Consider the following 27,739-nt stretch of genomic DNA (forward strand, 5'->3'; position numbering starts at 1 on the left):
CAGATACAAAGCACATTTTCCAAACAGCCTTCCTGCCTTTGCTAGTGTGGGCAGTGTACCTCCTGAAGGAGCTGCAGAGTGGGCACCCAAGGACACCAGTCCTAACCTCTGCATGTCTAAAGACGCCTGTGGAGACCAGCCAGCAGCCAAGGCCTCTTACCTGTACAGACAATAAGGAAGAGTTACGCTGAGAAAATGTGGAGGAAGAAAGTATGGACTTTTGGGAAAGCTAGACCATGCAGTAGATCAGGGCTTCCCAGATCCACGTAGAGGTCACGACCATCAACCTAGGGGAACACCCCATTTCTAACCCGTGTCTCCTAGTTGCTTGTAGTCTGTCTGCCTTTTGTTTTTCTGGTTTCTTTGTTATGACTACCTGTTTCCTCTCGAGGAGTAGCCCCAGTTTCTAAATGTATAGAAGAGAGATGCAAAATGGTATCATCTGAACCTGATCTTAGTGGACCTTAAAAAAATGAGTGACAGTGTGAAGGGAATTATATCCACATGTGCCAGACTCAGCACGTGAAATGCAGCCTACCTGGGAAGGGGGGTGTATTCCAGAGGATTTCAAAAACCCCACGAGGATGGTGTTTGCGTTTTTAAGTCTTAATATTACATGTCTCTGCATGTAGTCAGAATCTAAAGTTTTTCTATTAAATGACCACAGGAATGATTGTGTTATTTGTGGGTTGTTTGGTTTTGAAGTTTTCACCGATACAAAAAAAACCAGAGGTATTCGTTTTTTACTATAAATGTCAAATGTATCACTTAAAATTTTAGGTGGCTAACAGCTTGTTTAGGAATTTCAGGAAAATGCCATAGGGTATTTTGGAATTAATACTAAACTGAGTTCTTTGTCATGGTTCTGCTGTCACCTCACGAGGGGTGTGGCCATTTCTAGTCACTAAACGTCTTTAGATATTGTTCCCTCATCTATAAAACAAAGGAGATGGTCATCAAGGCTCCTTCCAACCCTCAGATTCTTTGACCTTAATTCTGTGAAAAAAATTTGAAGACATGAGGATGGCACTTAACTTTGGCATTTTCACCTTCCTCAGGATCCTGTACCCAGTGGGTTTTCTGCGGGAGAAGTCTTGATTCCCTTAGCTGATGAATATGATCCTATGTTTCCTAATGATTATGAGAAAGTAGTGAAGCGCCAAAGAGAAGAACGACAGAGACAGCGGGAGCTGGAAAGACAGAAGGAAATAGAAGAGAGAGAAAAGTAAGGCTTCATTTGGATTTGGGGGTGTTTATGTTTGAAATACTCATTAGAATGCTAATGAATGAACTTCAGTGCCATCTGTAAGGCTCAAGTTAGTTCTCACGGTTGATCTGAACAGTCATCAGAAGGAATCCAATTGTTTTTAAGAATTTGTAGCTGTTGTATCTCTAGAAAACAAACTCTAGCACAAATTTCATGTATAGACACAGAAAATTTAAAGTATACATTTTGGGTGAGTTGTTAGAAAAGTAACTTAGAATCCTGATGTAGAATAGTAGATTTTTCCCCTGTGCTCTGACTCTACTAGAATCATAAATTCTTTTTTAAATTTTTTTAAAAATTATTATTCTTTAATGATTTTTGAACCAGACAGAATTTTTTAAACTTATAATGCATCTTTTATTTGTTTTTTAGTATATGTGCTGCCAAAGCGAGCACTATTTGTTTTTTAAAAATGTGGGTAACAAGGATTTGTTTGTATTTTTTCTTTTAAAAATATCAAGTATTGTTAGTTTATAAAATATTAATGTATTCTTATTATTTATTGAATCATTTCATGAAGTGAAGACATGTTCTAGAGAATCAAAATTATTAAATTATTACCTGTGTTGGTATGCTTTAAAATTGAAAGAGATAAATACCAAGGAAACTTTTGTTACTACTTACACTCATATACCTATTAAATTGTGTTTTGTTTATCTTCTGGATTTTTCTCACTTCTCACACTTTTCCTGCTTTAGTCTTCAACCAGTTGTTTACACACATACCCCTCCTATTAATAGTTTAGCGTGAAAGGGAAGATCTGGATATTTTCTAGCCAAGAGAAAGTCACAGTGACGTCCTTGGGTTCACATCTCTAACTTGTTTCATCTGTGATCAACATTTGCTGCCTTTATTATCACAGGAGGCGTAAGGACAGACATGAAGCTAGTGGGTTTTCAAGGCGACCAGATCCAGACTCCGATGAAGATGAAGATTATGAGCGAGAGAGGAGGAAAAGAAGTAAGGCATGGACATTATACTGTGTTTCAAACACGGTGCAGTTCCACTATTGTTTTTCATACTCAATTTGATAAATAGTGCACTTGACATTGATAGAGGTAATTTTCTTTCTGGAATCCCAGCAATCCACATTTGCATACACCTTTCATTTACATTGTGTTTTCTCATATATTCTCCTTGGAGCTTCCCACCCACTTACATCAAGTGGATACTTTTGAGCGCACTTTGAAAGGCGCGCACACACTTTTCTTACTTGCAGCTCAGCCACACTCACCTGTTGTTTGTGTCCAGCTGCATCTCTGTTATGCCCTGAGCGGAGAGTCAAGGTACTCGTTTCCAGAACATTTGCCACTAACATGCATGAATTTGAGGAAATCACTTAGCTTCCTGGGACATTGTGGGTTTTTTTTGGTGTTTTTTTTTCAGTGTCATCTGAGAGCAGGAAGACCAGGATTTGACCCAGTTTCTTCGTAAGGCCCCTTCCAGCTCTACAGTTGTCGTTGTGTTAGAGTGAAGTCTTTAGTGATCACTGGTAGTTAAGTGGTGTTCATTCTTGAGAGGATAGAAGGCTCCTTATTTTAGCTTCGTCATTGTTTTGACTGCTGGGATTTCCTTGATTTAGTTGACCAGTTGGGTTGACAAACAGATTTAAGTGAAAGTTTTAAATCCTCTCCTTGTCTGCTAGACACAAGGTGCTGTTCTAAGCACCTCCGTAGATTGTCTCCTTTATGCCACACAGCAGCTCAGTGGGCTCTGTGGTTATCCCATTGTTAAGAGTGACACATCTGAGGCACAGAGGGAAGACATGCTTTATAAAATACAGGTCCACTGTTCATCTTCTCCAAGACCTTCATTTGCCTGAGAAGCCTCATTATTCTGTGGCCATCCTCAGCGTAAGACCTAAGAAGAAGGCTAGGAAGCTGGACTACATTTCCACACACGAACTCCTATGACGAGCAGTTTGTCAAGCCTGGTCTTTCCAAGTGAATAGCCAAGGCTGATTTAGGGTTTAATTTAAATTTAAAAATACTAGTTGAGGGGAAAGAAGTGAGTCTATAATACTTTAGAATTCTTAATCTTCTAGTGCAGATATAAATGAAATGTATTTATGGAATACTTATTATGCAAGAACAACAAAAAAAAACCGAGCTCATGGATACAGAGAACAGATTGGTGGTGGCTAGAGGCGGGGGGTCAGGGGTAAGAGAAATGGATGAAGGTCAAAAGGTACAGACTTCCAGTTATAAAATAAGTAATCCTGGGGCTCTAATGTACAGCGTGGTGACTATAGTTAATGACCTAAGAGAGTAGATCCAAAAAGTCCTCGTCACTTTAAGAAAAAATATTTTGTAAATATATGTGGTGACAGATGTTAACTCGACTTACTGTGGTGATCATTTCACAGCATATGCGAATACTGAATCATTATTTTATACCCCTGAAACTAGTGTTATATGTCAGTTATATCTCAGTAGAAAAAGAATACTTAGTACGTGCTGAATTTCAGATACTACATTGTTTACCTGCTGGAGAGTAGAATTAACATTTGCATGTGCTCTGTGTGTCAGGCATTATCTTACACATTTCATGTCCACTATCTCATTAATCAACAAATGCTTGGTTTTTATTGTTTTAGAATCCAATATATAGGTTGAATATTTGTTGGTCTGATCATTTCAGCTTACAAATGGACTGCCTTTTTTGTAAGGAAGTGTGCCTTCTATGTGAAGGCCATTTATTTTCTTGAACATTAGCAGGAGCTATACAATCGAATATTAGGGAAATAATGGCATTATATCCACTGTGTGTACTGCTGTTAACAAACAGCTGTTTATATTTTAACCTGACTAGTAGCAGATTTTCAGTAATCACCCTGAGTTTTTTATACTGAACTCATTAGAGCTAATCTTTTCAGAATCAATCAATAATCACTTTGGTCTTAGTGACAAGATTAAAAAATGATAACGGGAGCTATTTCAAAAGAAATGTAAGAAAGTTTTATTCCTGTTTCTCAAGTGTTTTGTCTAGTCCAGGCCTGTTAATCATGACACATGTGTAGCGCCTTTCAAGGGATACCTTTTGTGAAACATTTCATGCTGGTGCAGCAATGATTTTGCATCAGTTTTTTGTTGTTGTTGTTTACATTTTATTATTTTTTTGGACTGTCTCGTTGGTGATTAAGTTATAATACCCACGTGAGGGTTTATTCCTAATGAAAAATTCCTTAGGCTCTCCATTCATGTTCTCCCTCTGGTTGTCAGATAACAAATGGAGTCATTTTGGTTTGTTTGTGTCTACGTGAGCGGGAGTGGTGACAACCCAGAATCAATTCTGTAGGAACCAGAAGACCCACAGTTCCAAACAGGTGTTTAGTTCCAGGGGTTTGCATCCTGGAAATGAGTGTGCTATAGTGTGGGCATCACAGGGAGCCCCGTTTTATTCTCTCTGCCCATTAACTCTCCTGGGATCATTCTCTCCTCTGAAAAATGGAAACAGTAGTACCGACTGCAGAGTTTTGTTAAGCCTAACTGAGATAACGTGTATGAAAGAGCCTGGTGGGTAATGTGTCAGTAAATACTTATGTTACTGTTTTTTAAGTAACTGCTGGTTCTCTCGGTTGTGTTCTTTCGCCTTAAAATGCCTTTATTAACTACATTCCGGGGCTCTTGAATGCCTGCTATGAAAAACATAATTTTGTTTTCTGGGTTTTGTCGGGTTTCTGTATTTTCAATCCTAAATTCAGATACTGAATTCTTTAGATGTTAGCAGGAGAGATGAAGTAGCAGGTCTTTTATTTCTTTCCTTCTCTGACAGGGGAAAGTGGGGGAGGGTGCGACGAATGGCGAGTGTCACAGTCCTTGGGAGTCTGATGTCTGCAGTGTCTCTAACCAGTGGAATTTGTTTTTGCAGGTATGGGCGGAGCTGCCATCGCACCACCTACTTCTCTTGTAGAGAAAGACAAAGAGTGTATGTATCTGCTTCTTCCCCTTTTTTATTCTGATACAGATCTTTAACCCAGTCGTGGGCAATCTTAGCTTCCATCAGCCAGGTTTCCTGAGTGTAAAGGAAAGTGGCCCCAAAGCCCGTGCTCTGGCTCCAATCCAAGGGCCCAGTGTGAGTCCAGAGGCCGCTGCTCCCTTCCACCTTGTACTCGGGGATTTTTTGTACCAGGCTCCGAGGCCTGCATTTTTATACAGTGAGATGCTTTTTGAAAAATTTTTTGGCCTTCGCCAGCATTTCATATTTGGAGTTAGGTTAAAACAAATAGTAGCTCCTCGGTTTAACAATTTGTCTTCAGGGCTTAGAGGCTGTTAAATCCATGGCCTTCCACAAGGTGGCAGTGCCTTCTTTGATTAGATTTTTCTGCCGTTAGTTTCTATTTCAGTGCACAGGTTGTGTTCATTTACGCATATTGCTGAAACATGCCCACCCACTGTTTCTTCTCCCAGTGAGCTATTCTAGAAATTTGGGGTTGGAATTGAACTTTTATATCTCATCTAGGTCATTTTCCTGTCCTGGATTGGACCATGCCTAAAGTATCCCAAGAAAATGTAATCATCCCAGGTGCTTTTTAATAACCTGTTGTTACATAAACAGCTCAACAGGTATTAAAAAGCACCTGATAAACCATATACCCTCTGGGAGTGAGGCTTACACATCTGGATATTTTTAAAGCTTTCTTGTTGATTCTACTGGGTAGCTCGGGTTGAAAATCACTGCTCTGGTATATAATATGGTCCATAACCTCAAAGACCTTTCTTTATTCCGTGCCAGGCTAGTGAACTAGTAGGATTAGTCTTAAGACAGGTCCACAAGATGCTATGGGAATCAAAAGAGAGTTCAATTAGATCTACCTGGAACATAAAAAGAATCTTAAGGATTCAGGCAAAAATTGTCATTTAAGAACACTTGTAGTAGGTAACATTTCAGTACGATGTAAAAAGGACATTGGAGGAGATAGAAACAGCTGGAACAAGCTAGAGTCAGAAAAAGTGTTCTACCTCTGTGATTTAAAAAAAGTCACGTAGAGGCTATCAAATTGGCTTTCTCACTCGTGATAAACCAAAAATGTCAGTTAAATTAGTTCAAGACAACTGATGTATATGAGTGCAGTTCAGAATTTTTTTATCTTTTGGTAAACCTGTTTTGTTTTCATCCAACAGTACCCCGAGAATTTCCTTATGAAGAGGATTCAAGACCTCGCTCCCAGTCTTCCAAAGCTGCTATTCCTCCCCCAGTGTATGAGGAACAGGACAGACCCAGATCTCCGACGGGACCTGGCAACTCCTTCCTTGCCAACATGGGGTAATGGGCCTAGTGCTGTCCTCTCAGCAGGTGTCAGAAGGGCAAGACTAAGGGTGATCTGGTGGCTGCCCTTCCCGTAGATGCAGCTGGTTGGAACATGAGGGTGTTCTTGGGCTTGTGGGGAGGGGCTTGGTGTGTTCAGTCATAGCGTCCTTCCTGAGAGTCCGTGCTGGGGGGTGGGGGGGGCCCCACATGCAAGGTGTTCCAGCACAGTGCTGTGTGTTTTGTGCAAAACGTAAAGCCTTCTAATATAAGTTGGGAATGATTGAGACGATGAACATACTCTACAGGTAGCGGTAGTTTCTGATAATTACTTGCACTTATTTTCATAATATTTGTAAGTAAAATGGCTCAGATGGACCAGACTTACACTAGGTCCAAAGGGTGAACAACATCTTTTTTTCTGGATAAAATTAGCCATTTGCTTCAAGGTCATGGTTCTCTACCTTTGGTCTAAAAACTCTTAGTCATTCAAACTATAATTAGAAATTTGTTTGCCTACACGTCAAAATCACTTTTAAGGTTGATTTTCAGATGGGGCTTATGGAATTGTTTTTTAATCCTCACTGGAGTTGGCGTGCATGTTGTTTAACAGGGTGTCGTGTCATTTACTGTTGATTTCATGCTATGAGCGACTATCAGATAACGCTATGGCCTTTGTTCTGTGGCCTTTAAGAGCATACTGGCTGTGACAGATGCTGGGCCCTCGTCATCACACAGTCTGCCCTCGCCTGTATCCCTGTGCTTTGATTCTTGGAGCCCTCGAAAGGTCACTGACTGGTTAAGAGTTGGAGTAGGTGGCTGTGGTTCATGCACCCAGAGAGGATTTTGAGTTTCTGACTGTGGTATCCATCTGCCAGACCTGGGCTGTTCTCTGTAGTAGCTACCAGCCACAGGTGGCTATTAAGTTAATTTAAAATGACTGTAACTTCAAATGCACTTCCGCCATGCTGGTCTCCTCTATGTGCTCGTGGCCGCACAAGGCTGGCAGCTGCGGCATTGGGCAGGGCGGGGAGAACGTTCCCATCAATGCAGAAAGGGTTGCTGAGCTGCCCTAGCGTGTGTGCTCGAGGGGGTACACAGACGTGAAGCTGTTATTTTTTTTCTGCTCATGATAAAAATTGACTTTTTGCTGACTCCTCTATTAAATAGGGATTCAGTCTTTTAAGTCATGCCTAAGAAAGATGCAGTGTGATGCAGTTGACCAGTTTTCAGGCTTTGTAGCCCTAGAATAGCTTGTTCAAGTGAACTTTTTAAGGGCCTTGCATACATGAAGTAATGTAGGTGCAATGCTAGTTGAATCAGCAGGGTTTTGTGGTGCAAGCCCTCAGTGGTTGCTGGCGGGCACCCTTAAGACCTGTGAGGCCCCTCCTGGTGCAGTTTGAAGGCTTATGGTGTTAGAGAAAGAACAGGGGACTGAGAATCAAGAGTTGTGGGTTCCACTTTCAGTTCTGCCATTAAGTGCTATGTCTTGCTTTTTTTCTGGTCGTCCTTAAGCCAGTCGGCTAATCTGGGCCTCAGTTTCTTTCTTTTCCTACCTATTAAATAGAGGACTTCTCAGAGCTCTCTATTTATAAAGTCTGTCATTGGATACTCTACTATTTAGAAAAATGCAATCACCTTCGTTATGAAACTCCATACTTTTGTTTTGACAGACACACTTTTAAATAAACTGGTCATGAGCTATATAACGATGCAGATGTTGAAACACACAAGTCTAATGTTTTCTAACGGGTACTGGGGAAATTTCATTAGGGAAACTAATATTTCCCTTGCCTTAAAGATAATCTCAGTGTGTCCAGGGTTTCAGCATTAGCTTTTTGTGTTTCTTCATCCTGAACATTCCCACAGCGCCCACCTAATGACCCATTGTTAATTAACTGTGACCTCATCAAAGGCTTGTGGGATTTCTACTCTGCTTCCCAGAAGGAGATTGTGCTGGTAAAGTCCTGTTATGCCATAGCTGATGACTTCAGATGTAAGAGATCTTCCTTTTTTCCTCCCCCCAGTGGCACAGTAGCACATAAAATCATGCAGAAGTACGGCTTCCGGGAAGGCCAGGGTCTTGGGAAGCACGAGCAGGGGCTGAGCACGGCGTTGTCAGTGGAGAAGACGAGCAAGCGAGGAGGCAAGATCATTGTGGGCGAGGCCATTGAGAAAGGTGGGTCTTCCCAGGAGCCCTCTCTTGAACAGAATCAGAGACTTCCTGTTGGTGATGTGCTCCAGTTCTGGGCTGTGGCTCCTCTTTATTTGTTCAGAACAGATGTAGGGACAGGAAGGCCATAGGAGAAAAAGACAATGAGAGGCTTTGGCAGAAGATGAACAGTATTCAAGAAAATAATTTCACACCTACTTCTACTAGGCAAAGAACTGTATTAAATTGACATGATCGTAGTTATGTTTTTATAACAAGAAAGACACAGCCACATACAGTATGTCCATGGTTATGTCTGCTGTATTTCCATCCTGGAAGGGTTCTTAGAGGTAGATGATGTGAACTTGGTGTTTTATTTTCATTTGATTATCACAGTCTGTTCTGTACAGAGGACATATCGGAATGAGGCAAACATGTCTTAGCATTTTAAGCAGGAGGGTTGAGTTCACTTTGAGTCAGCTTAGCTGAACTCCCTTTCCTGACAGAAGAAGAAAACATTTCTGGCAGCCCTGTCAACACACAGCTTTAAGAAGCAACTAGTCCACCTAGAGTCCCCCCGATTTGTGGGAGGATCTGAAATTAGTCAGCCAGTGGCTGGCCAGTGAGCTGCGTGTTGCATTGGGCTAGTGACCTTCAGCCACTGCCCCAGCCAAGACTTGCACCTGTAAAGTTTGTGATTGGTGTGCTCTGTCAACCTTTTAGGAAGTGAACTAAGCAAAACTTTCAGGTGATAACCAGGAAAGCAAAAACGTTCCAGAAATTATGGGTGAAAACCTGTACCAAAGGAAAGCAATGCTTCCATCACAGAAAAGGCTATATTTTTTGCTCAGAGACTGATTTGCATAGATGCTTATAGATGACTCTGGGGCATAAGGGGGTTGCTAATGAAATTAAATTATTCATTGTAGCTCGGACTCAGCACTCTACAGCATCCACATCTAATGATTTGTTTTCTTGCAGATGCATCCAAGAAGTCAGATTCAAATCCATTAACTGAAATACTTAAGTGTCCTACTAAAGTGGTCCTACTAAGGGTAAGAAGCAGAAGGAAGAAACCCTGTTTGCCTACCTTCATTTTTGTGTGTCACTCCACCTTAACCTATGCCTGCATGCTTTCAACCCCACTGATACCATGACGGGTAAAGAAACGTGAAAATAATACTTTTGCAAATAATACTTTTGGATAGATTCCACATAAGACTGATTTTAGAGTCCTTTTTCACGAATGTTTCTCTGCTAACTATAACATTTAAGACTACCGTGATTCATTACTTTAAAATATTTGAAATTGTTAGAAGTTAAGCTTAGTTTACAAGTATGCATTTTGATACTTGCATAATTGCTCTTATAACTCTTTATGAAACTTAATGCATGTTTTTATTTATTTTAAGAAATACCAACTTTTGGGTATTACAGGGATGAAAATTTTCATTGTGTCATTTGGGATGGAGAACATTTACAGCCATGAAATTCACACATCGGTGTCATGTATTTGTAAATTACATTTGATACTTGAATTTATTTTTGTTTATAGAACATGGTTGGTGCAGGAGAGGTAGATGAAGACTTGGAAGTTGAAACCAAGGAAGAGTGTGAAAAATACGGCAAAGTTGGAAAATGTGTGATATTTGAAGTAAGAGGGTTTTCTTTTGATGTTTGTAACCTATTATAATTGAGAGATTACAAAACATTTTCTATAAATAGAGACAGGGTATGCTGTGCTCTAAGAAACATTGTCACACTATGTAAGGTGCTGTTGGTTAGTTACACTTCTCTTACTCAGTTATAACAATTTTAAACAAAGACAAGAAGGACTTCAAATTTTATTTGGAGAAGAAATAAAAATTTCACTTTAGGATTGAGGTTTCATTTGGTGATTAAAGACTTCGATTATAGTTTAGTTACTGGAACATGCCTTTGGAAAGGTTTATTCATTTGACAAGTGTGCACTTAGTACCTGCCACACATCCAGTACTGTATCGAGAGCATTTGGGATGTTGTGTTCAATTGAAACAACAAAACAAACCACGTGTAAAAGAGAATATTGCTACACTCAGTAGTATTGACTAAGTACAGGAGTTGAGAAAAGGGTTAGAGCAGCAAAACAAATAGAGGCTTTGTGAACAATATCAGATGGGCGCTGAGCTTTGAAATCAATGTGTAGGACTTGGTAGGACAAAAAGGATATTCCGATTAGGGTCGCAGCTTCTGGGAGACTGAGGAGGGCTGCAGAACGAAGTGGTTGGCATGGTGGGGATTAGCAGGAGACGTACTTACACCGATGGAATGGGGCTGTGTTGTGCAGGGCTTAGAAAGCACAAGAAAGGGATTTAACCTATTATGAGAGACAGAAAACAGATCTTTTTATCTTAAATTTCTGCTCTCACTTCTGCTTCTCTTCTGTATCATGTCGCTGTTGTTGAGCACATAATTACTTGTTTGGGTGCCAGCTGGCCCAGGGCCTCCAAGGCCGGACTGCTCTGCTTAGCTGTGTGTTCCCAGCACCGAACACCCTGCCCATCATAAACAGATGTTCAACAAATTCTGATGACAAATTATACTTATTTCCTTGGTATTTGACCACTACTGTTCGTATATGATGATAATTGGAATACTTACTCTGACAGAAATCATTTAGAGAAGAAAACTCACATTTAGTGATATCTCAGGCGATAACTAGCTATTGTACTTTCTTGCCCAGATTCCCGGTGCCCCTGATGATGAAGCAGTACGAATATTTTTAGAATTTGAGAGGGTTGAATCTGCAATTAAAGGTAAGTTATACAGCTAAACGTAAAGAATAAAAAAGTTGAATTTGTGATCTTGTCCTCATTAAAACATGTTTTTGTAACGTTTCTTAGGATTCCTGTATTAACTGACTGTCTTGTTTGCCTTTTAGCTGTCGTTGATCTGAATGGGAGGTATTTTGGTGGACGGGTAGTAAAAGCATGTTTCTACAATTTGGATAAATTCAGGGTCTTGGATTTGGCGGAACAAGTTTGATTTTAAGAATTAGAGCACGAGCTGCAAGCTGAAGCTGAGCAGAGAAGAAAAAGGCGGCAGCCAGCCTGCGTGGCTGTTGGGTACAGAGACTCGCAGAAGGACTGCTAAGATATATGTTGATTGATCCCTTTTTTATTTTGTGGTTTTTTAATATAGTATAAAAATCCTTTAAAAAAAAAAAAAAACAATCTGTGTGCCTCTCTGGTTGTTTCTCTTTTTTATTACCACTTCTGAGGTGATTACCTTTTTTTTGCTAGGATTTCATGATGATTCTCAAGTGCTTCAGTGATAACAGCATTTCTTGCACTAAAAAAACCTAGAAAGTTTTGGGTATGGGGTTGTATTAAGTTATCCTTTTCTTTCTTTCATTCCTTTTTGATTCATTTTAATAAAATCTGCAAGTTACTAAATTGTAGCTTCATAAATTCTATAATAAAGTATCATCTTGGCATTCTGCCAAAGGTGAAAATGTCTGCTTTCTCTAACAGAGAAATTCTTATTATTGACTCCAATCATAGAACACTCTTTACGACCTGAGCTAAGGTTGAAGAATTGTGAACCTACCATGATCTGTATGGATGAATAATTTTTGATTAAGCTAAGTCAGATTGTAGGGTTTGTGATGGATTTAGGGGATAGAAATCATGAATCTAGCATTTGTTTTCAGAGATTCAAGCATAGTTTTTAGTGTAGATCAGAAATGACAAGTTAATTCAGAACCTCACGGGTACATTGTAAATGTGTGCTCATAATGTTTTGGAAATGGTAGTTACTTGGGGTCACATTTCTACTGGCAAAATTTGCAGTAGTGTTAGTTCTTATATGTAATTTTAAAATTTATAAAATTCAGCCACATCAGCTACTTAAACTGTACTGCCAATTAATATAATTCCAGAATTATGAAAAATTGTACCACTGAAGTGCAGTGGTGTGTATGGCTTTTAGCAGGATCGTGCAAAAGAAAAGGTGAAGATATTTGATACTGAGGTTCATTGCCAGAGGGGAAGTGTTTCCAGAATATACTTTTGCCTGTTCTGTTCCCTGCTTGCCCAAATATTGCATGTGACTCTCCTGAGGTGGCAGCTGAAGGCCATGCACCAATGTTGTGTCTCTAGGTTATTATGACATGAAAGTGTGTTGTGACCCTTTGGGGGAAGAAAGCACTCAACATTTCTTTGCATCCATGGACTCGGTTTGGAGACATAAGGAATATTCTGACCCTTTTTAAAAAAGGATTTTCTCATGTTTTTATTTAACATAAATAAAAGAATAACATTTTCTCTTTTGTGGTATTATTTTACTGAGTAAAATTGAGTGGAGACTTGGTTTTTGGGATAAAAGTGCACATATTCTGTAAAATGAGCTTGGGTTAAAGAATGACGTAACTGAGCGTTTTGCAGGACATTAGAACCAAGAGCAGCCCTGAAACTTGAATAGGTCTGAGGACCTAGCGACTCAGCACTGACGGAGCCATGCTTGGGCTTGCAAGTACCTAACTGAGCGTGTGCTGAGTATTTATGAAGATGGCTTAGTGGAATTTTTGTAAACTCTATAATGTTCTCAAAGTATACGCTCCCAACTGCCTATCATACCTGCATTATTATTATTTTGCTTTATAGTAACAGCATTGTTTATTTGCATTTAGGTGGCTTTTTCCAACATGCTCATGGTCAGCAACCAGAGAAATGCAGGTGACTTCCACTGTGATTTTCAGTAGCACGGGCACAGCTTAGTGAATATCTTTCTCTCCACTCTAATTACTACTTTTCAAATTATCCACGACTGCATTCATCATGTAGTGCATTGTTTGCAGTGAATTTTCTGATAGTGGAATAATTTCTAAGTCTCCTGCAAGATAGTGCATGAGAAATTAGAAATTAATTTTAAATATTAACTCAAATTAACGTCAATGTAAAAATTCTAATATAGCACAGCCAGCTTTATTTGTGAAACAAGGAAATAGAGGCTTCTCTTTAAAAAAAAAAAAAAAATTCCAATAAAAATTAAAAATTAATGAAGCTACAATATAACTAGAAAGATTCAGACTAATGGACGTTTGTCTTTGGCCCACCTGTGATCTTCAGAAAGCCCTTCCTGTGTTTGGGGGATTTCCTGCATTTAAATTCACCCCCCACCCAAGGTAGGGACTAGAACTTGCTGTGTCACAGCTAAGGTGGGGCCCCACCCTGGGCTGTTCCCATCAGATGTGCCAACCCAAAGCTTCAGCTTGGAGCAGAGCTTGTACAGGCCATGCTCATGCTTGCGAGGGGTGGGCACACTGGGGCAGTGGTGGGAGACCTTGTCATCTGGACTGGCATGTGTTCAGGGGCCACTTGTGTGGCAGGGCAGTCTTTGGAGCAGTTCCTAGGTGTGATTTCGGAGTTTTCTTGCTTTATATTAAACCTCCAAGTGAGACTGGGACGTGTCTGGGGATTCGGTTTACTATCTAGTTTGTTTTTTTGGTGGATTTTTTTTTTTTTTTTTTTTTTGTAGAAGTTCCCTTTCTGTTTAGATAGGCCGGAGTGAGTTCTTTCATTTGCAACTAAGAACAACGGACCGATAAACAAGTTGATAGTCTGGAATTGCAAATGATAAATCCTAGAAGATGGAGGAGGTAAGACAGGAGGCTCCCCTGTTCTGGGTTAGTTAGGGAAACTAGTTGTTTGGTAGCAAGACATCTTGCCAAACTGTTGCTGTACTTCAGCATACAGAGCAGACTGGTGTGGAGGGAAATAACGGGAGCTGCCGGGTGTTAGCATGTGTTTGGTCACTTCTTAGGCAGGCTGTGTGGGTGCCAGACAGCATGGAGTCAAACCCTGGTTCTGCTCACTTGCTGTGTGACTAGGTGCCTTGGCTGAAAATAGAAAAGCTGATCGCACCTACTTAGAATAATTGGGAAGATTAACCAAATCATACATGGAAAGCAGTATCACAGAAGTGTTGAATAAATGCAGGCTGCAAAGTCCTACAAAAGAGCAATAAAGTCAGGCTAAAGGAAGCTGCCTTGAAAGCAGAGGGAAGAAGCACAGCCTTGCTAAAAAGCTTTCAGGGCTTGCAGGCTGTAGTCAGAGGTGATTGAGAGCAGGACTTAGAGTCCTGCTAATTTGGGAAAACCTGCCGTAGTTGAAAGTGTACCAAGGGGCCCAGCAGCAGCCTTAGCTGGAGTTCAGATTGGAGATTGTGGTCTTGCAGAAATGGAATTAAAGATGCTGCTTCAAATTGCCTCGAGATGGTAGCCGTTAAGGTGGGGAGAAGGGACCAAACAGAGCCCCAGAGACCAGCAGCTCAAGGCAAAAGACTCCGTTTAAAGACCATCTAGGTAAGACCTTTGTGCTGACCCAAGCGCAGAACGTGCAGGCACCTGGTTCTTTTCTGCCTTTGTACATTAGGTCCTGTGTTCAGGGCAGATAAACCTGTCTTTTTAGCTGTAGGTCTGCACCACGTCGGGCCACATGTGGACCTGATCACAACAGCTGCATTTCACCCAGAGATTTTGGACTGGAAGAGACTTGGTGTCATTTCTTGGGGGCCAGTGCTCTTAAAATGTATGTATAGGAAGAACAAAAAATATTTGGGGGGAGCCAAAGAGGTCAACTGGCAGACACCCACCGCATATCCCAGCACCTATTCCCAAACTCTTCCTTTCTTTCCTATGCCTCTATTTTAAAGGCTGGAAAAATTAAATTTTTACATGGAGCTAGAGGTGGCTGTGTGATATTTCTAGCCAATGAGCTGTCAAGTGGCAGTGTAGTCTGTATTTTTTAGGTAATTTTAGAAATGCTTTTTACTTTCCCAGTTAAGCCACGGTAGCCATTTAGTGAAATTCAGGTGATTAGTCAACACTTTATTCCCCACCCCAACCTGCAGTAAGGTTAACATTTAGATTTGTTCGTCACATTTTGCATTTCATCCTGGGATTCCCCAACCTAAATGAGTTTTTTAAAATTTATGTTAAGGTTTACTCTTTCAGCTGTGAAGTTTTATGGGTTTCAACCAATGTGTTAATATCTAGTATTCACCATTCGTGTCATACAGATGGTTTCACTGCCCTAAAAAATGCCCCCTGTGCTGTATCTCTCTTCACATCTCTCCCCCCATGACCAGCAACCGCTGCTCTGTTGACTGTCTCCATAGTTGTGCCTTTTCCAGAAAGTCATACAATTGGAATCATACAGCATGCGGCCTGTGCAGACAGGCTACCTTCACTTAGCATCGTGTTGTTTAGAATCATCCATACCTGCTTGTGGCTTAATAGCTCGTTTTTAATCAATGACTAATACTTGGTCCCGTCCAGTTTTGGGCCATCATGGATAAAGCCGCTGTAAACATTCGTGTGCTGGTTTTTGTGGACATCAGTTTGTACATTAGTTGGATAAATATCTAGGAGTGTGATTGCTGGATTGTATCATAAGACTATTTAGTTTGGCCTCTCCCATATTTTCAAACTTTCCCTGTACTGACTTCTAAAGCATATGAACATTCTCAAATCACTCCCTTCTCTAGGGGAAAAAAGTCAAACCCTTGAATTTTTAGCTCAGTCTCTTTCTCTCCAGGGCCTCTACTCTTTCTTCTTTTCAAAGCCAGGCGTCTTAAGGAATGGGGATTGTAATTGACTACAAGTTAGACCTATAGGTTACTTCCATCAGGCTTCCTCAGTGGCTGCTAAAGAGCAGTGACCCACATCTACCAGGGAATCCATTCACTTCTCTTTCTTGACCTTTTATGGCATTTGACACTTAACCACGCCTCTCCTGAGGCCCTGACCACTTTTCCTGTTAAAGGTTCCTCTTTATTGCTTACCCTTCACCCTCACAGGTGAGTTTACCTTCTCTCCTGGCCTTTGGTTTCTGCTGTGACTAACACCCATCAAATCTTTATCTCAGCCAGCCCTGGTTACAAAACTTCAGGTCTATACACACCTGTCTGTTAGAGGTTCCCCTCCTGCCACAAAGGCATGTCCCAAACTGCTCTCTTCCCCTTACAAACCTGCTACGCTCTCTAATTTGGAAACCATCACCTAAGTCAAACAGCTAGGAATCAGCCTAGATTTTCCCCCTTCCCTTGTATTCCAGCCCAATCTGAATTGAGACCTGTTCAATCTATTTCTTTTCTCTCACATTAACCCAGAACTCCCTGATATCAGACCCTTATCGTCTCTTGTCTAGAATAGACTGGTCTCCCACTAGTCTCCCTGCTCTGATCTTGCACTCCTCTAACCTGCCAGCGTAAGACCTCAGCTGTTCAAGTTACTCCCATCGAAAAGAAGCTTCTGGTTGTTCTCCGTAGCCACGTCTAGACTGGAAGCTAATAGGCCAGGGAGTTGTCCCCTCCCCTTGTGCTTGTTCTTATCCCAGCATGCCTTCACCTTACGTTCCAGCAGGTAGAAACATTGGCAGGCTTTTCTGCTCAGGTTCTTGCCTGTGCCTGGAGAATCCGCCCTTTCCCCCTATTTTTTCAACAATAACCTTGCACCTAGTGAATTGCTGCTCATGCAAGGTTTATTGGCACCCCAAGCCTTACAATGGAAAACAGCAGCCCTCTGCTGCCCTCGCAGTAACTATGGTAACTGTTTAGCTGGGTTGCCTATAGTCTCTGCCTCCATATTCCTATATACATCCTCATAAGGCTACTTCCGTCCTCCCACTGCCACGATGCTTTAGCTTTCTTTTCCTAAGCAGGTATCTAAGAAGAATACTCTGAACTCAGTCCCCACATCCTTCATTTTCATTCACTCTTCAAACCACTGCCACTCAAGGAGTAAATCCAGTAAAAGATGAGATCGATTCAGGGACATAGGGCGCCCAACACAGGAGAGGGAAAAGTAATCCCAAGATGATGGTGAAAGGACATTTTGGTCCAGCAGCTGTGCAAGAGGCCTAGAGAACTCAGTCGTAGGGGAGCAGGAAGACGGAGGCTCTTAGAAGGCACCATGAGGGAAAAGGAATCAGTTTACTGAGTACTGACTTGGTTCCAGGAAAAACTTGACTTAATTCCAGGAAAAGTTGTGTAATGAAGACCAAGGTATACAACTGCTTCGCTGAGAATAACACAAAGTGTTATAATAGTGTAAACAATTTGTTTTTTAATGTTGCTTTATGAACAAATTGAAAGAATAGAGGAGGGTAGGAAGGGTTGTTCGAAGGCTAACGGTCCCATTTTCTAGGAAGTCGATGGATTATTCAAATTCTCCTTGTCTCTCCCATGTTGGATCCTCTGTGCTGGATCCTACATCTTCATTTCCTTGATTTCCTATTTTTGGTGGTGTTTATCCTGTAGAAGTTTCCTGAGAAAAGAGACATGGGAGACAACATTTATCCTAATTCTGTCATTGTACTTAATTGGTAATTTTGGTACATAATGGAATTCCTGATTAAAACCCATTTTCCCCTCAGAATTTTGAAGGCATTGCTACACTGTCCTCTGCCTATATTGCTTTTGAGAAAATCAGTATCATCCTTTAGGATCTGCTTTTTTTCTCTCTGGAAGATTTCAGAGCCACTGTTGTCAGGTTTCGTGATTATGTGTCTTGGTGAGTATCTCCATTCGTGATTCAGGGCATGGGGGATGGACTCTTTCAGTCTGGAAAAGTCATGTCCTTTGAATTCATATCCTGGAAATTTTTCATGTAATAGTTCTTCATTCATTTCCTTCCTTCGTTGTATCTCTTTCTTAATCAGTTTGTTTTCTGGATTGGTCTTTCTTTTTTACTCACTGACCTCTGATCTAACGCAGTAACTAGGGTTTCCAGGTGGGAATTCCCACCTGATCTCAGGAATTTTTTTCGTTTTCCCTTTCCTGAATCCCAAGATATAAATTGTTTTCTGTTCTCCACAATGAATCATTTCCACAAAGTGACGGCCAATACTACCAACCACCTGGGTTCAAGGAGCCCATTTTCCCTGTACCCCGACGAACTTTTCTCGGGATTCAAGAATGGGAAAAGCGCAAAAAATTCCTGAGAATGGGTGGGAATTCCCACCTGGAAACCTTAGCAGTAACATATACAAGTGTTTGAGTTCTGGACCAGAAACTTAAGAGTCTAGCTATATCTAAATTATGGAGCTGTGTGTGTTGTTTTATTTTTTTAAAGCAGGATACTCTAAAGATGTTTAGATCTTTTGAAGACCAATGAATTTAATAATGACATTTGATATTAAATATGGAAAAATTGGAAATATGGAAAAATTAGTAATTTCCTAAGTAGCACTTTCCTTCTAGAAGTGTATTCCTCTTACTCAGTACTCAGTTAAGATATATTTGCTAACTGAAGAGTAACACATAGATCCTGTTCTGTGAGATGCTGTTTAGTAAGTTGCCTTTGTTTCTGTTATCAGCAAGACATTCACAAAATAGAATTGTTTTAAAAGTAACCTAAAACTTTTTTTAAAGAGTGAGAAAGGGGAAGTTTAGGGAAATATTTTGCATGTAGAATGCCTTGGTTCATACAACTGTGATAACAGAAAGAGTGTTGTTACAAGTTTGTTATATGGTCTGCAGATATTTTTAATTGTTTCAGGATACTGGCTACTTCCGGATTTGGTAGCAGCTGGGGCTTTTTGTTTAGCGGCCACCTTTTTCCCTCTGCACTCTCACACGATATTAAAAATACCTCTTTATCTCTTCTGTTATCCTTTTCCTGTTAGACTTTTCTCCCACAACTTAAGTATCCTGACTCAGCAGTGAACACATGAAGTTTCCAAAGTTTCTGATAAGCTAAGGCCCTGTCCCACGTGGATGGGTTTGTAACAGCCTGTGGGGCAGGTATGTGGCTTGCTGAAACCAGATGTTACCTAAGGGGAGGAAATGGGTCCTCAATTATGGAGTTGTCAAGGGAATTTTATTACTGATTTATCTTGGGAAAACAGAAGGAACAAATGGAATCAAAGTGATAGTTTGGCAAAAATCCTTAAGCTAGTGGAGACACACTTTGCAGTTACTTACAATACTGTTTTTAGGGTCATGATCAATAACAAAATCATGGCTGGTGCTGTATCACTTCGGAAATAAACTGATGGCAAGTCAATAAACTACCCTAGACAAGTATAGATAGGAGTATTTTATGAGGGGCCAACTGTGTTGATTCTACTTCATTCTAAACTGAATTTTACATAATTATTACCAAAATTTGGGTTGAAAAGTAACTTCAGGGCTGTAATTCGTATTTTCAGTTGTTAACTTTAATTTTTGTCAAAGTAATACAGGCACATAATTATAAAGTCAACTAAGTGCTCCAAAGCTCATAGCAAATTAGAGCAGCCCTCCCCCCCCCACCAGTCCTGTTCCCCAAAGGAAAACACACTGAGCTCTTGTAACTATCTTTTTATGGCCTTTATTTCCCTATTTCTAATTCAGTTACTTATAATGCTCTTTCTTGATTCATTATTTTTTAACATTTTTCTAATAATTTTCTGTTACGGGAGATGAAGATTGAGCCCTCTTAACCCAGCTCGCATGTCCCATTTCCCCTCCCTGATTCTTCTAATACATTTACATCAAAATGTTGTGTTAAAGCAATAGTCACTGCTAGCTTACTAGTATATAAATAAGTCCCTTATGATCAAGGTAGTATATTATGATTATTTCCTTATATAACTTTTGGGTTTTCCTAGAGTGAATAATAATTGTCTAGTTTTTAAAAATTGTTTAGTGTTATGTATTTAAAATTTTTCAGTTTTCCTCATTCTTCCATTGGTTTTGATCTGCTAGTATTTTCTCCCCAGGTCAAGTATATCAATGAACCTATTTAGCTTTGGGATTTTCCTGCAGACCTAACTTGCCCCTCAGAAGGCTCTGGCCTTCTGCCCCAATCCAGATGGTCACTTTCTAGGTCCACTGCACATCGCCTCTTGAGACTTCCCTGTGTTTCTGTGTCGGGTACCTTATTTTTAGAGTCTCCTGTCTTCTGTGTTCTTACATTCACAAAATACCATGTTTCCCCCCAAAAAAGACCTAATCAGAAAATAAGCCCTAGCATGATTTTTCAGGATGACATCCCCTGAGCATAAGCCCCAATACATCTTTTGGAGCAAAAATTAATATAAGACCCGGTCTTATTTTGGGGGAAATACAGTACATTCCCCCCAAGAACTTCATGAGAATTTTGTTAGTTTTTGTACATCCGAAAATGTTTTTATTCTACCCCCATCCTCAATTTCTATGCCTACATATGTGGCTGGATTTTAACTGTATTCCATCAGACTTCTGAGATATTACTCCATTTTATTTTGGTTATTATGGTTGATGTTGGGAAATGTAGTGCTATTCTGATTTTTCTTTAAATGTGACATGTCTTTTTCTCTCTAGAGACGTTTAGGTATGTTTATTTCCAATATTCAGAAATGTTATGATGTGGTGGGTCCTTTCAATCTAGAGACTTGTGTCTTTAAGGTCTGGGAAATTAATCTTGTATTGTGTATTGTATTATTATTGCTTCTTCGTTTAATTTTCTGTTTTCCTTTTCTGAAACTCCAATTAATCAAATATTGGATCTTAAACTCTTGTTGAAATGTTATTTTGATATACTCTCTTTCTCTTTGATATACTCATCTTGGTCTTTCCTTTTTTTCTCTGTGCTTTCTTTGTATCTAATATTAACGAGGTTTCTTGTTTTATTATTTCAACAAATATTATTGAGCAGCTACTACGAGTATGTACAGGCATTGTCTCAGCACTTGAAATATACATGTGGCCAAGATAAACAAACAACAGCAAGAAAATAATAAGACAAGCCACCCTGAGTGTGGAAGACTTCTGGTTGCCTACTTATATTCACTCACAACTCCTTTCCTTAGAGACCTCCAAGTTTTAGCTGGATACAACTGAAAGGCTACCTTCCCCAGCTGGTGTTCTGGGCGGTGAGCTGGGGTTACCCCCATTTAATTCAGCATGCATTGTTTAACTCCCTGATTTCAGCCTGAGGCCTAGGCTTTACTCCTAGGTGAGTCGGTCCCCCAGCCCGAGCTGCCCTGAGAATACTTCACATGCCGGACAAAGCCCCTGGTCTCATGGCCTGTGGCCTTCTCCATCCTCACCTCTCACCACCCCCCAGGCCTGCTCCAGGCCAGCCACACTGACCTTCTCGTAGTTCTGCCTCGTGTGGCTTCCAGGCACTCGCTCCACCTCACCCTATGTAATTTCTGCTTGTTCTTCAGGTTTTAGTGCTTAGGTTATTAATGCCTTCTAACACCTGTGCCTACCTGTATGTTCATCCACATATGTACACACATACACGTGAGTATAATCCACCGTAGGTGTGGGCGCTGCTCCCGTTACACCCTCTGTCAGCCTGTATCATAGCACTTGACACCCTGAGATTGTGTGGCTGCAAGTCTGTTCCCACTAGGCCGTAAAAATGACAAGCACAGCAAGTGTCTCCTTCCAATATGCCCAGGACCTGCTGGCACGTGGTAGACTCTCTAATATCTGTTTAATGAATGGATGACGAGTTCTTGGAGATCTGAACATTTTGGGTGTGACTCGTGGACAAACAATTATTCTTGACTTTTTATCAGTAAGTTAAGGCTTGTGATGTTTAAAGGAATTCATAATACGTATCAATGCACTTAAAACAAACTTGATTTTATTTTTGAAAAATTTTGCAGACTCTTCTAACCTCTGCCATCACTGAAAAAGGGTTTCCATACCTAAGGGGACATTTGAAGTGTTTCCTTGATTCATCTGAGGCATTAATGCGATTGAACATCGAGAGATAAATGTTGGAAAAGGACAGACTTGCCCGCGTGTTCCTGGCAGTCCGCTGCTGCTGCGACAGAGGCATTGAAGGATTAGGCTGTCAGCAAAGGTTGTGTTTGCTCTTCATGTTTGCACTTGGCCTTCACATTAGGAGGAGAAGCAAAGAGCCAGGCTCTTGTTGCTTTGAAAGCACCTCTTACCTAGTTCACTTGACATGGCAATTATCCAACTAAAACGCTGGTTGTCATTGTTAGGTTTTTTCTTTTCTTTTTTTTCTTTTTTAGAGTTAATGCAATTATATATCTGAAATTTGGAAGTATAGAAGACCCCGTTACCTTAGCGACTCTAGCCAGGTCTGAAATATTCTCCCCAGTAAGCGCTTTGAGATTCGTTTCTGGGATGACCCAAAGGTTACTTGCCCAGAATGGATGGGTCAGGAGGTAGATAGAGAAAGAAGAAGGGTAAAGAGAGAAGACGGAACAAGAATGAAAGAGAAATGAAGCTCTGAGTAATCTGTGAATTCTTACCTCATACCGCATTTTTATCAAATTATGAAGAAAGGTGGTCACTGCTGAATCTCGGTAGGAGCTGCAGAGAGGAAGGTTCTGGGCAGAGTCAGAGTGGAGCTGGTAATAAAACTCCTTATCACCTATGAGTCAGTGGGAATACCAGCCATTTGCCAGTGAAATTTCCCGTTCCCGAGAGAGCTGCCATTAGAGTCCACGAGGAAAGCAGTGTGTTTTGCATGATTCGAATATAAGGGTTACGTTCAGCCTCATAGCAAAGACAGCAAAATATAAGCACAGCTGTGACTGTTTTCTGGACTTGCCATAGCAAATTCCCACAAACCAGGTGGCTTAACACAACAAAAATTTATGCTCTTACAGCTCTGGAAGCTGCAAGTCTGAAATGCAGGTGTCGGCAGGGCCGTGCTCTCTGAAGGCTCTGGAGACAATACTTCTTGCCTCTTCCCAGCTTCTGGTGGTTACTGGCCATCTTTGGTACTTTGTGGCTTAGAGATGTATCGCTCCCATTGTCATCACAGACTGTCCTGTCTCTGTCTCATAGGGACACCAGACGTATTGGATTAGGGCCCACACTAACCCAGTGAGAGCTCATCCTGACTAAATACATTTGCAAAGACACTGTTTCCAAATAAGGTTGCATTCTGAGGTCCTGGAAAAGACAGAAATTTGGGGGTACACTATTCAACCCAGTACAGTAGCTTACATTACAGTATTTTTTTGCCCCTCACAGAAAAGTTCCAGGATAAGCAGTTCAGAGGTGGCTAGGTGAAGGTATTGGGAACCCAGATGCTGTCTGTCTAAACTCTGCCATCCTTGGCATGTGCCTTCCACTTCTGATCTGTGATGGCTGCTTAAGTTTCATCCGTCATATCTGCCTTCCACCTACAAGAAGGAAAAATGGGTAGAAGAGTTTCTGAGGCACATGCCAGCTGTTCTTTAATCCTGCAATGCACTGTTTCTACGTACATCACATTGGACAGAACTTTGTCAAATGCATGGCTAGCCACACCTGAGGCCGGGGGCAGCCTTATTTCAGACAGCTTTGTGTCCTGCTAAAGCTTGCAAGTTCTCTTCCTCAGGAAAAGAGGGTGAGTGGGTATTAGGCACACAGAAATCGTCCACAGTCGGGGCAGCTTGTCTTATTTTTCCTCACAACATGTAAAGAAAGCCGCTTAAATGAATCTCCAAAGGTTATGGTGCTTATTAAATGATTTTCTAAATGTCATGATCATTTTTTTTCTCTTAAAAAGTGATCTATGTTTGCAGGAATCAGAGTTGACTGAAGAACTCCTGAAATAACTTTTATTTAATGAAATTCAGAGCTACTGCGTGACGTTAGAAGCTCAAGGGCGGTTATGATGCTTAACATCTGCTGTTTGGCCAGCATCACTCTATGTGCTTACGTTATAGTTACGCATAAGCCCCAGCCTCCTGTACCCTGCCCCAAGATTCCCTCAGGTCACAGAAATCAGTGCCCCTCTCTTCCCGTCTCCTCTGTGCTGCTCTTCCAAGTACATTCTCTTTCATGCTCCTTCCTAAGAGCATTTATTAAGCATCCAAAGGTATGAAAAGAGTTAGGGTTTCTGCAACAATCTGATAAGTCTGGACGTTTTCAGAGAAAACCAAAGGGAAGACCTTTTTTGGTCAAGACATTATATTCACTAAAAATGAAACCTGTAGCCCTGTAGGAAGTCTTCGGGAGACCGGGACGAGGATGGAGGAGGAGGATTTTTCTCACTTCCTGTCACCTCACAGCTCCCCTGGCCCAGTGAGTCATCATCTTCACTTTGACTCACAGTCTGACTCACTTTGCCTTTTTCTCAGTCCACCTATTTTTAATGTTCCTGCTGAGATGAGCTTCCTCCCCACAAAAATTGTGTTCCTCTCAAGTTCTTCATATTTCTGTCTTCTTTTGAGACTTCATAGCCCGAACCGTTGTCGCTGCCCTGCCAATGAACGTATTTCAGTGTGCCTTGTCAAGACGTCCTGGTAGGAAGGGCTCAGGCGTTTCTCAGCTCAAGTCCAGGACTTGGGAGGTGGGTCGGGGAGGGAATCGGAACTGGGACAGGAGAATGGCAATGGGGCCCATGGCACGTAGGGCACACCTGTGATGGGTCTCTGTCTTCTCATACGTTCCTTGTCTTGGGGTATAATACACTCTGAGTGGCAGCGCATGGTGTAGGATGGCCTCTGCTTGAGAGCGCCAAAGAATTCATCCTTTTCCTTGAAGAAATAAAAAGAGATAATTCTCACTTTAATAGAGTCTCAGGTTCTCTGTAGACTTCTTAGTGGACAGTTGCTTATAAAACTCATGAATCATTCATCTCAGCAACAAGGGTACTTTATAACTTCCACATTTTGCTACATCTCATCAATATTATTTTTTATAACAATGACTGCAAGAATAAAGGCATTGCTTTTTCCTCCAAGCGATTAGACAGATGCCTGTTTTCTGACAAAAATAAACCTTCCTCCTCACATGTCCTTTCAGGTTTCCCACTGATCACCCACACAGCCCTCACTGAAGAGCTAGTCCCCTCCATAATGACAAACCTTTCAGGCAGACCCAGAAGTTGTTTCCAGAGACTGAAACATTTCCATCTGGGTGGTACCTTCCATGCTCTGTGCTATTTGATAGCCCTTAGTGAGCTTATTTGTGTTGAAATAGTTCATCTTCCCAGGGCTTGAAGGGGAAAAAAAGACCAGATTAAGATATTGAACTTCCTTTGGAAACAAGTCAATTTGGAAATATTGGGCAAGGGGGGAATAGCGATATATCTTGCTTTTTCTAGTGTTACGATGCCATGTCTCTGCTTATCTACAGAGAGTAATCATTTAAGTCAGATCAAGTAATTTATTTGTTGACGGGGACAAGCTGAAAAGTATTCACAGAAATTACATATTTTCAAAAAAAAAAAAAAGAAATTACATATTTTCATACCAGTTAGCCACTAAAAAAGTATTTATTAAATGCTTACCATTCTGTTCGGCACTGTGTTAAAGTAAAAATACATGTCTACAGGCTGTGCCCAAATCATGTTGAAAATATAGGCACAAATAGGTTTTAAACTGCAAACGATAATGCTGGTAAACAAGTGAAGGCATAATTGGCCTGGTAAACACCCAGGGCTTAGAGAAAAGAGGTTCTTTTTTCTTTTTCTAGCTCTTAGAGCCATATTAAAATAAATCATTTTGGAGCATGAACCCTTTACTGAAGTCACTGAACACCTATCCACACCCAAACTTCAGGTGTTTCTCCGGCTCACACAGCTTTCCTTGAAAGGCAAGTAGACTCCTCCTGCCCAGCCAGAGGCGGAGGAAACTTTCAGTTCTAAGTCCTCATCAGCCAACCAGAGACGGGCCACAGAGTCTCCTCAGTCAGATGGCAAAGCCATGATGTTGGACTTACCTGCAAGACAGCAAGTCAACTGTGAACTTCAGACTTATCTTGGGAATCTGAAACAATACTGGTGCTTGTGTAAAACATTTGCTTTGAGTAAGTTTTGAGGCCTGGGATATGAAGCACCTCAAATATACCAGAGAGAATGTTTCTCCCAACTAAGGTCCAGTCATTGTGAACAGGGCTAAATGGCCCTCAGACCCTCTCCTCGCTACAGGAGCGCTGTGGTGACAAGCCATCCCCTGCCCCGACCGTAGGAAACACATGTTCTGCTGCCCAGCACCCACCTTAGGCCTCTGTCCAATGAGATGAAAGTAGACATTGCTGGGGTCTTTCCTGGTGAAAGAAGGATGAGCTGGTGCTACTCCTTTGTCCCAGTTCAACCTTGAAAGATGGGGACGTGTTGCCTGGTGATGACAGCAGGGGTCAGACTGAGCAAGAAGCCTCCTTGCTACGGTGCAGTTGGTGGGACAGAACACCGGAAGCACGGCCCCAGCCCTGGACTGCTGACACCAGGAAAGAAGCCCTTACTTGTTTAAGTCACAGACGATGGGGGTTTGTCTTGCTTGTGGACAGAAGCATCCCTAACTGATAACACAATTTGGTAATTGAAAATGAGTGGCTCCCAGGGTCATTTTTGTAATTGAATACAGAGCATATTGCTTATTTGATTGCATTTCCACGAATGTCTACTGAGCATTTCCTGTGCCCCCGCAAAACAAGGGACAAGACACAATTGGAGTCCAAGCCACATGGAAAAATGGATCCATATTCCGCAGCAAAGGTAGCTGCTGACTCATTTAACAAACAATTAGTGGCATCTCCATGAACCAGTCTCAGAGCTGAAGATGACAAAGAGGAGTGCCATAGCTCTAAGCTTTTTGGAGCACAGTCTTCCAAACAGCCATTCGTCATCCATCCAATAAATGTTCGTTGACCTGCTATGACCAGGCAGACGCTGAGCTCAGTCTTGAGGGAAACGTCAGTGAACAGGCTGATGTAAAACATCACTCCACTTTCGAATAGTATTAGCTTGGTGCACAAGTAGTTGTGGATTTTGCCATTTTTACCCTTTTAAACCACAATTACTTTTGCACCAACCTAGTATCATAGGTGCCAGAAGTTTGATTCGGGGAGGAATAAAATGAGGGGTGGGGGACCTGGCCTGCGGCAACTTGGGCTACCAGCCTCTCTCTTCCTTTTTTTTTTTGTGTCTGGCCACGCAATTTCCATGGCCAGTGACCTTCTGTCTAAAGTCCTGTTTCCTTCAGGGTGTTTGCTGGGTACGAAATGCCCGTCCATCTGCTCTGTGCTCTTATTCCCTCTCCTTTGCTCCCTGATCGGCCTTTCCCTAATTCAGGCTTGGCACAGCCCTTTCAAGGCCTTTTGGTCACTTCAGAATCACCAGGTCAGTGAGAAGGGAAGGGGCT

At 41.3% G+C, this 27,739-nt stretch overlaps 1 protein-coding gene across 2 annotated transcripts in view; it reads left to right on the plus strand.

The window, feature by feature from the left end:
- The window catches only part of RBM17 (RNA binding motif protein 17), a 45,313-nt gene that overhangs the window by 14,128 nt on the left and 3,446 nt on the right, over positions 1-27,739 (plus strand). The window contains exons 4-12 of one of the 2 annotated variants that reach the window (XM_019738239.3): positions 1,059-1,225; positions 2,130-2,227; positions 5,138-5,194; positions 6,391-6,532; positions 8,542-8,693; positions 9,648-9,721; positions 10,222-10,320; positions 11,389-11,461; positions 11,587-12,970. In XM_019738239.3, coding sequence (XP_019593798.2) covers positions 1,059-1,225; positions 2,130-2,227; positions 5,138-5,194; positions 6,391-6,532; positions 8,542-8,693; positions 9,648-9,721; positions 10,222-10,320; positions 11,389-11,461; positions 11,587-11,690 — 966 coding nt within the window. In that variant the 3' untranslated portion in view covers positions 11,691-12,970. Of the gene's footprint in view, positions 1-1,058; positions 1,226-2,129; positions 2,228-5,137; positions 5,195-6,390; positions 6,533-8,541; positions 8,694-9,647; positions 9,722-10,221; positions 10,321-11,388; positions 11,462-11,586; positions 12,971-27,739 lie in introns of those variants that run through there. The other variant, XM_019738237.3, reaches the window with a different exon arrangement.

This window comes from Rhinolophus sinicus, chromosome 1 (genome assembly GCF_057876585.1).
Source record: "Rhinolophus sinicus isolate RSI-liver-muscle chromosome 1, RSI-T2T, whole genome shotgun sequence".
Classification (NCBI taxonomy): domain Eukaryota; kingdom Metazoa; phylum Chordata; class Mammalia; order Chiroptera; family Rhinolophidae; genus Rhinolophus; species Rhinolophus sinicus.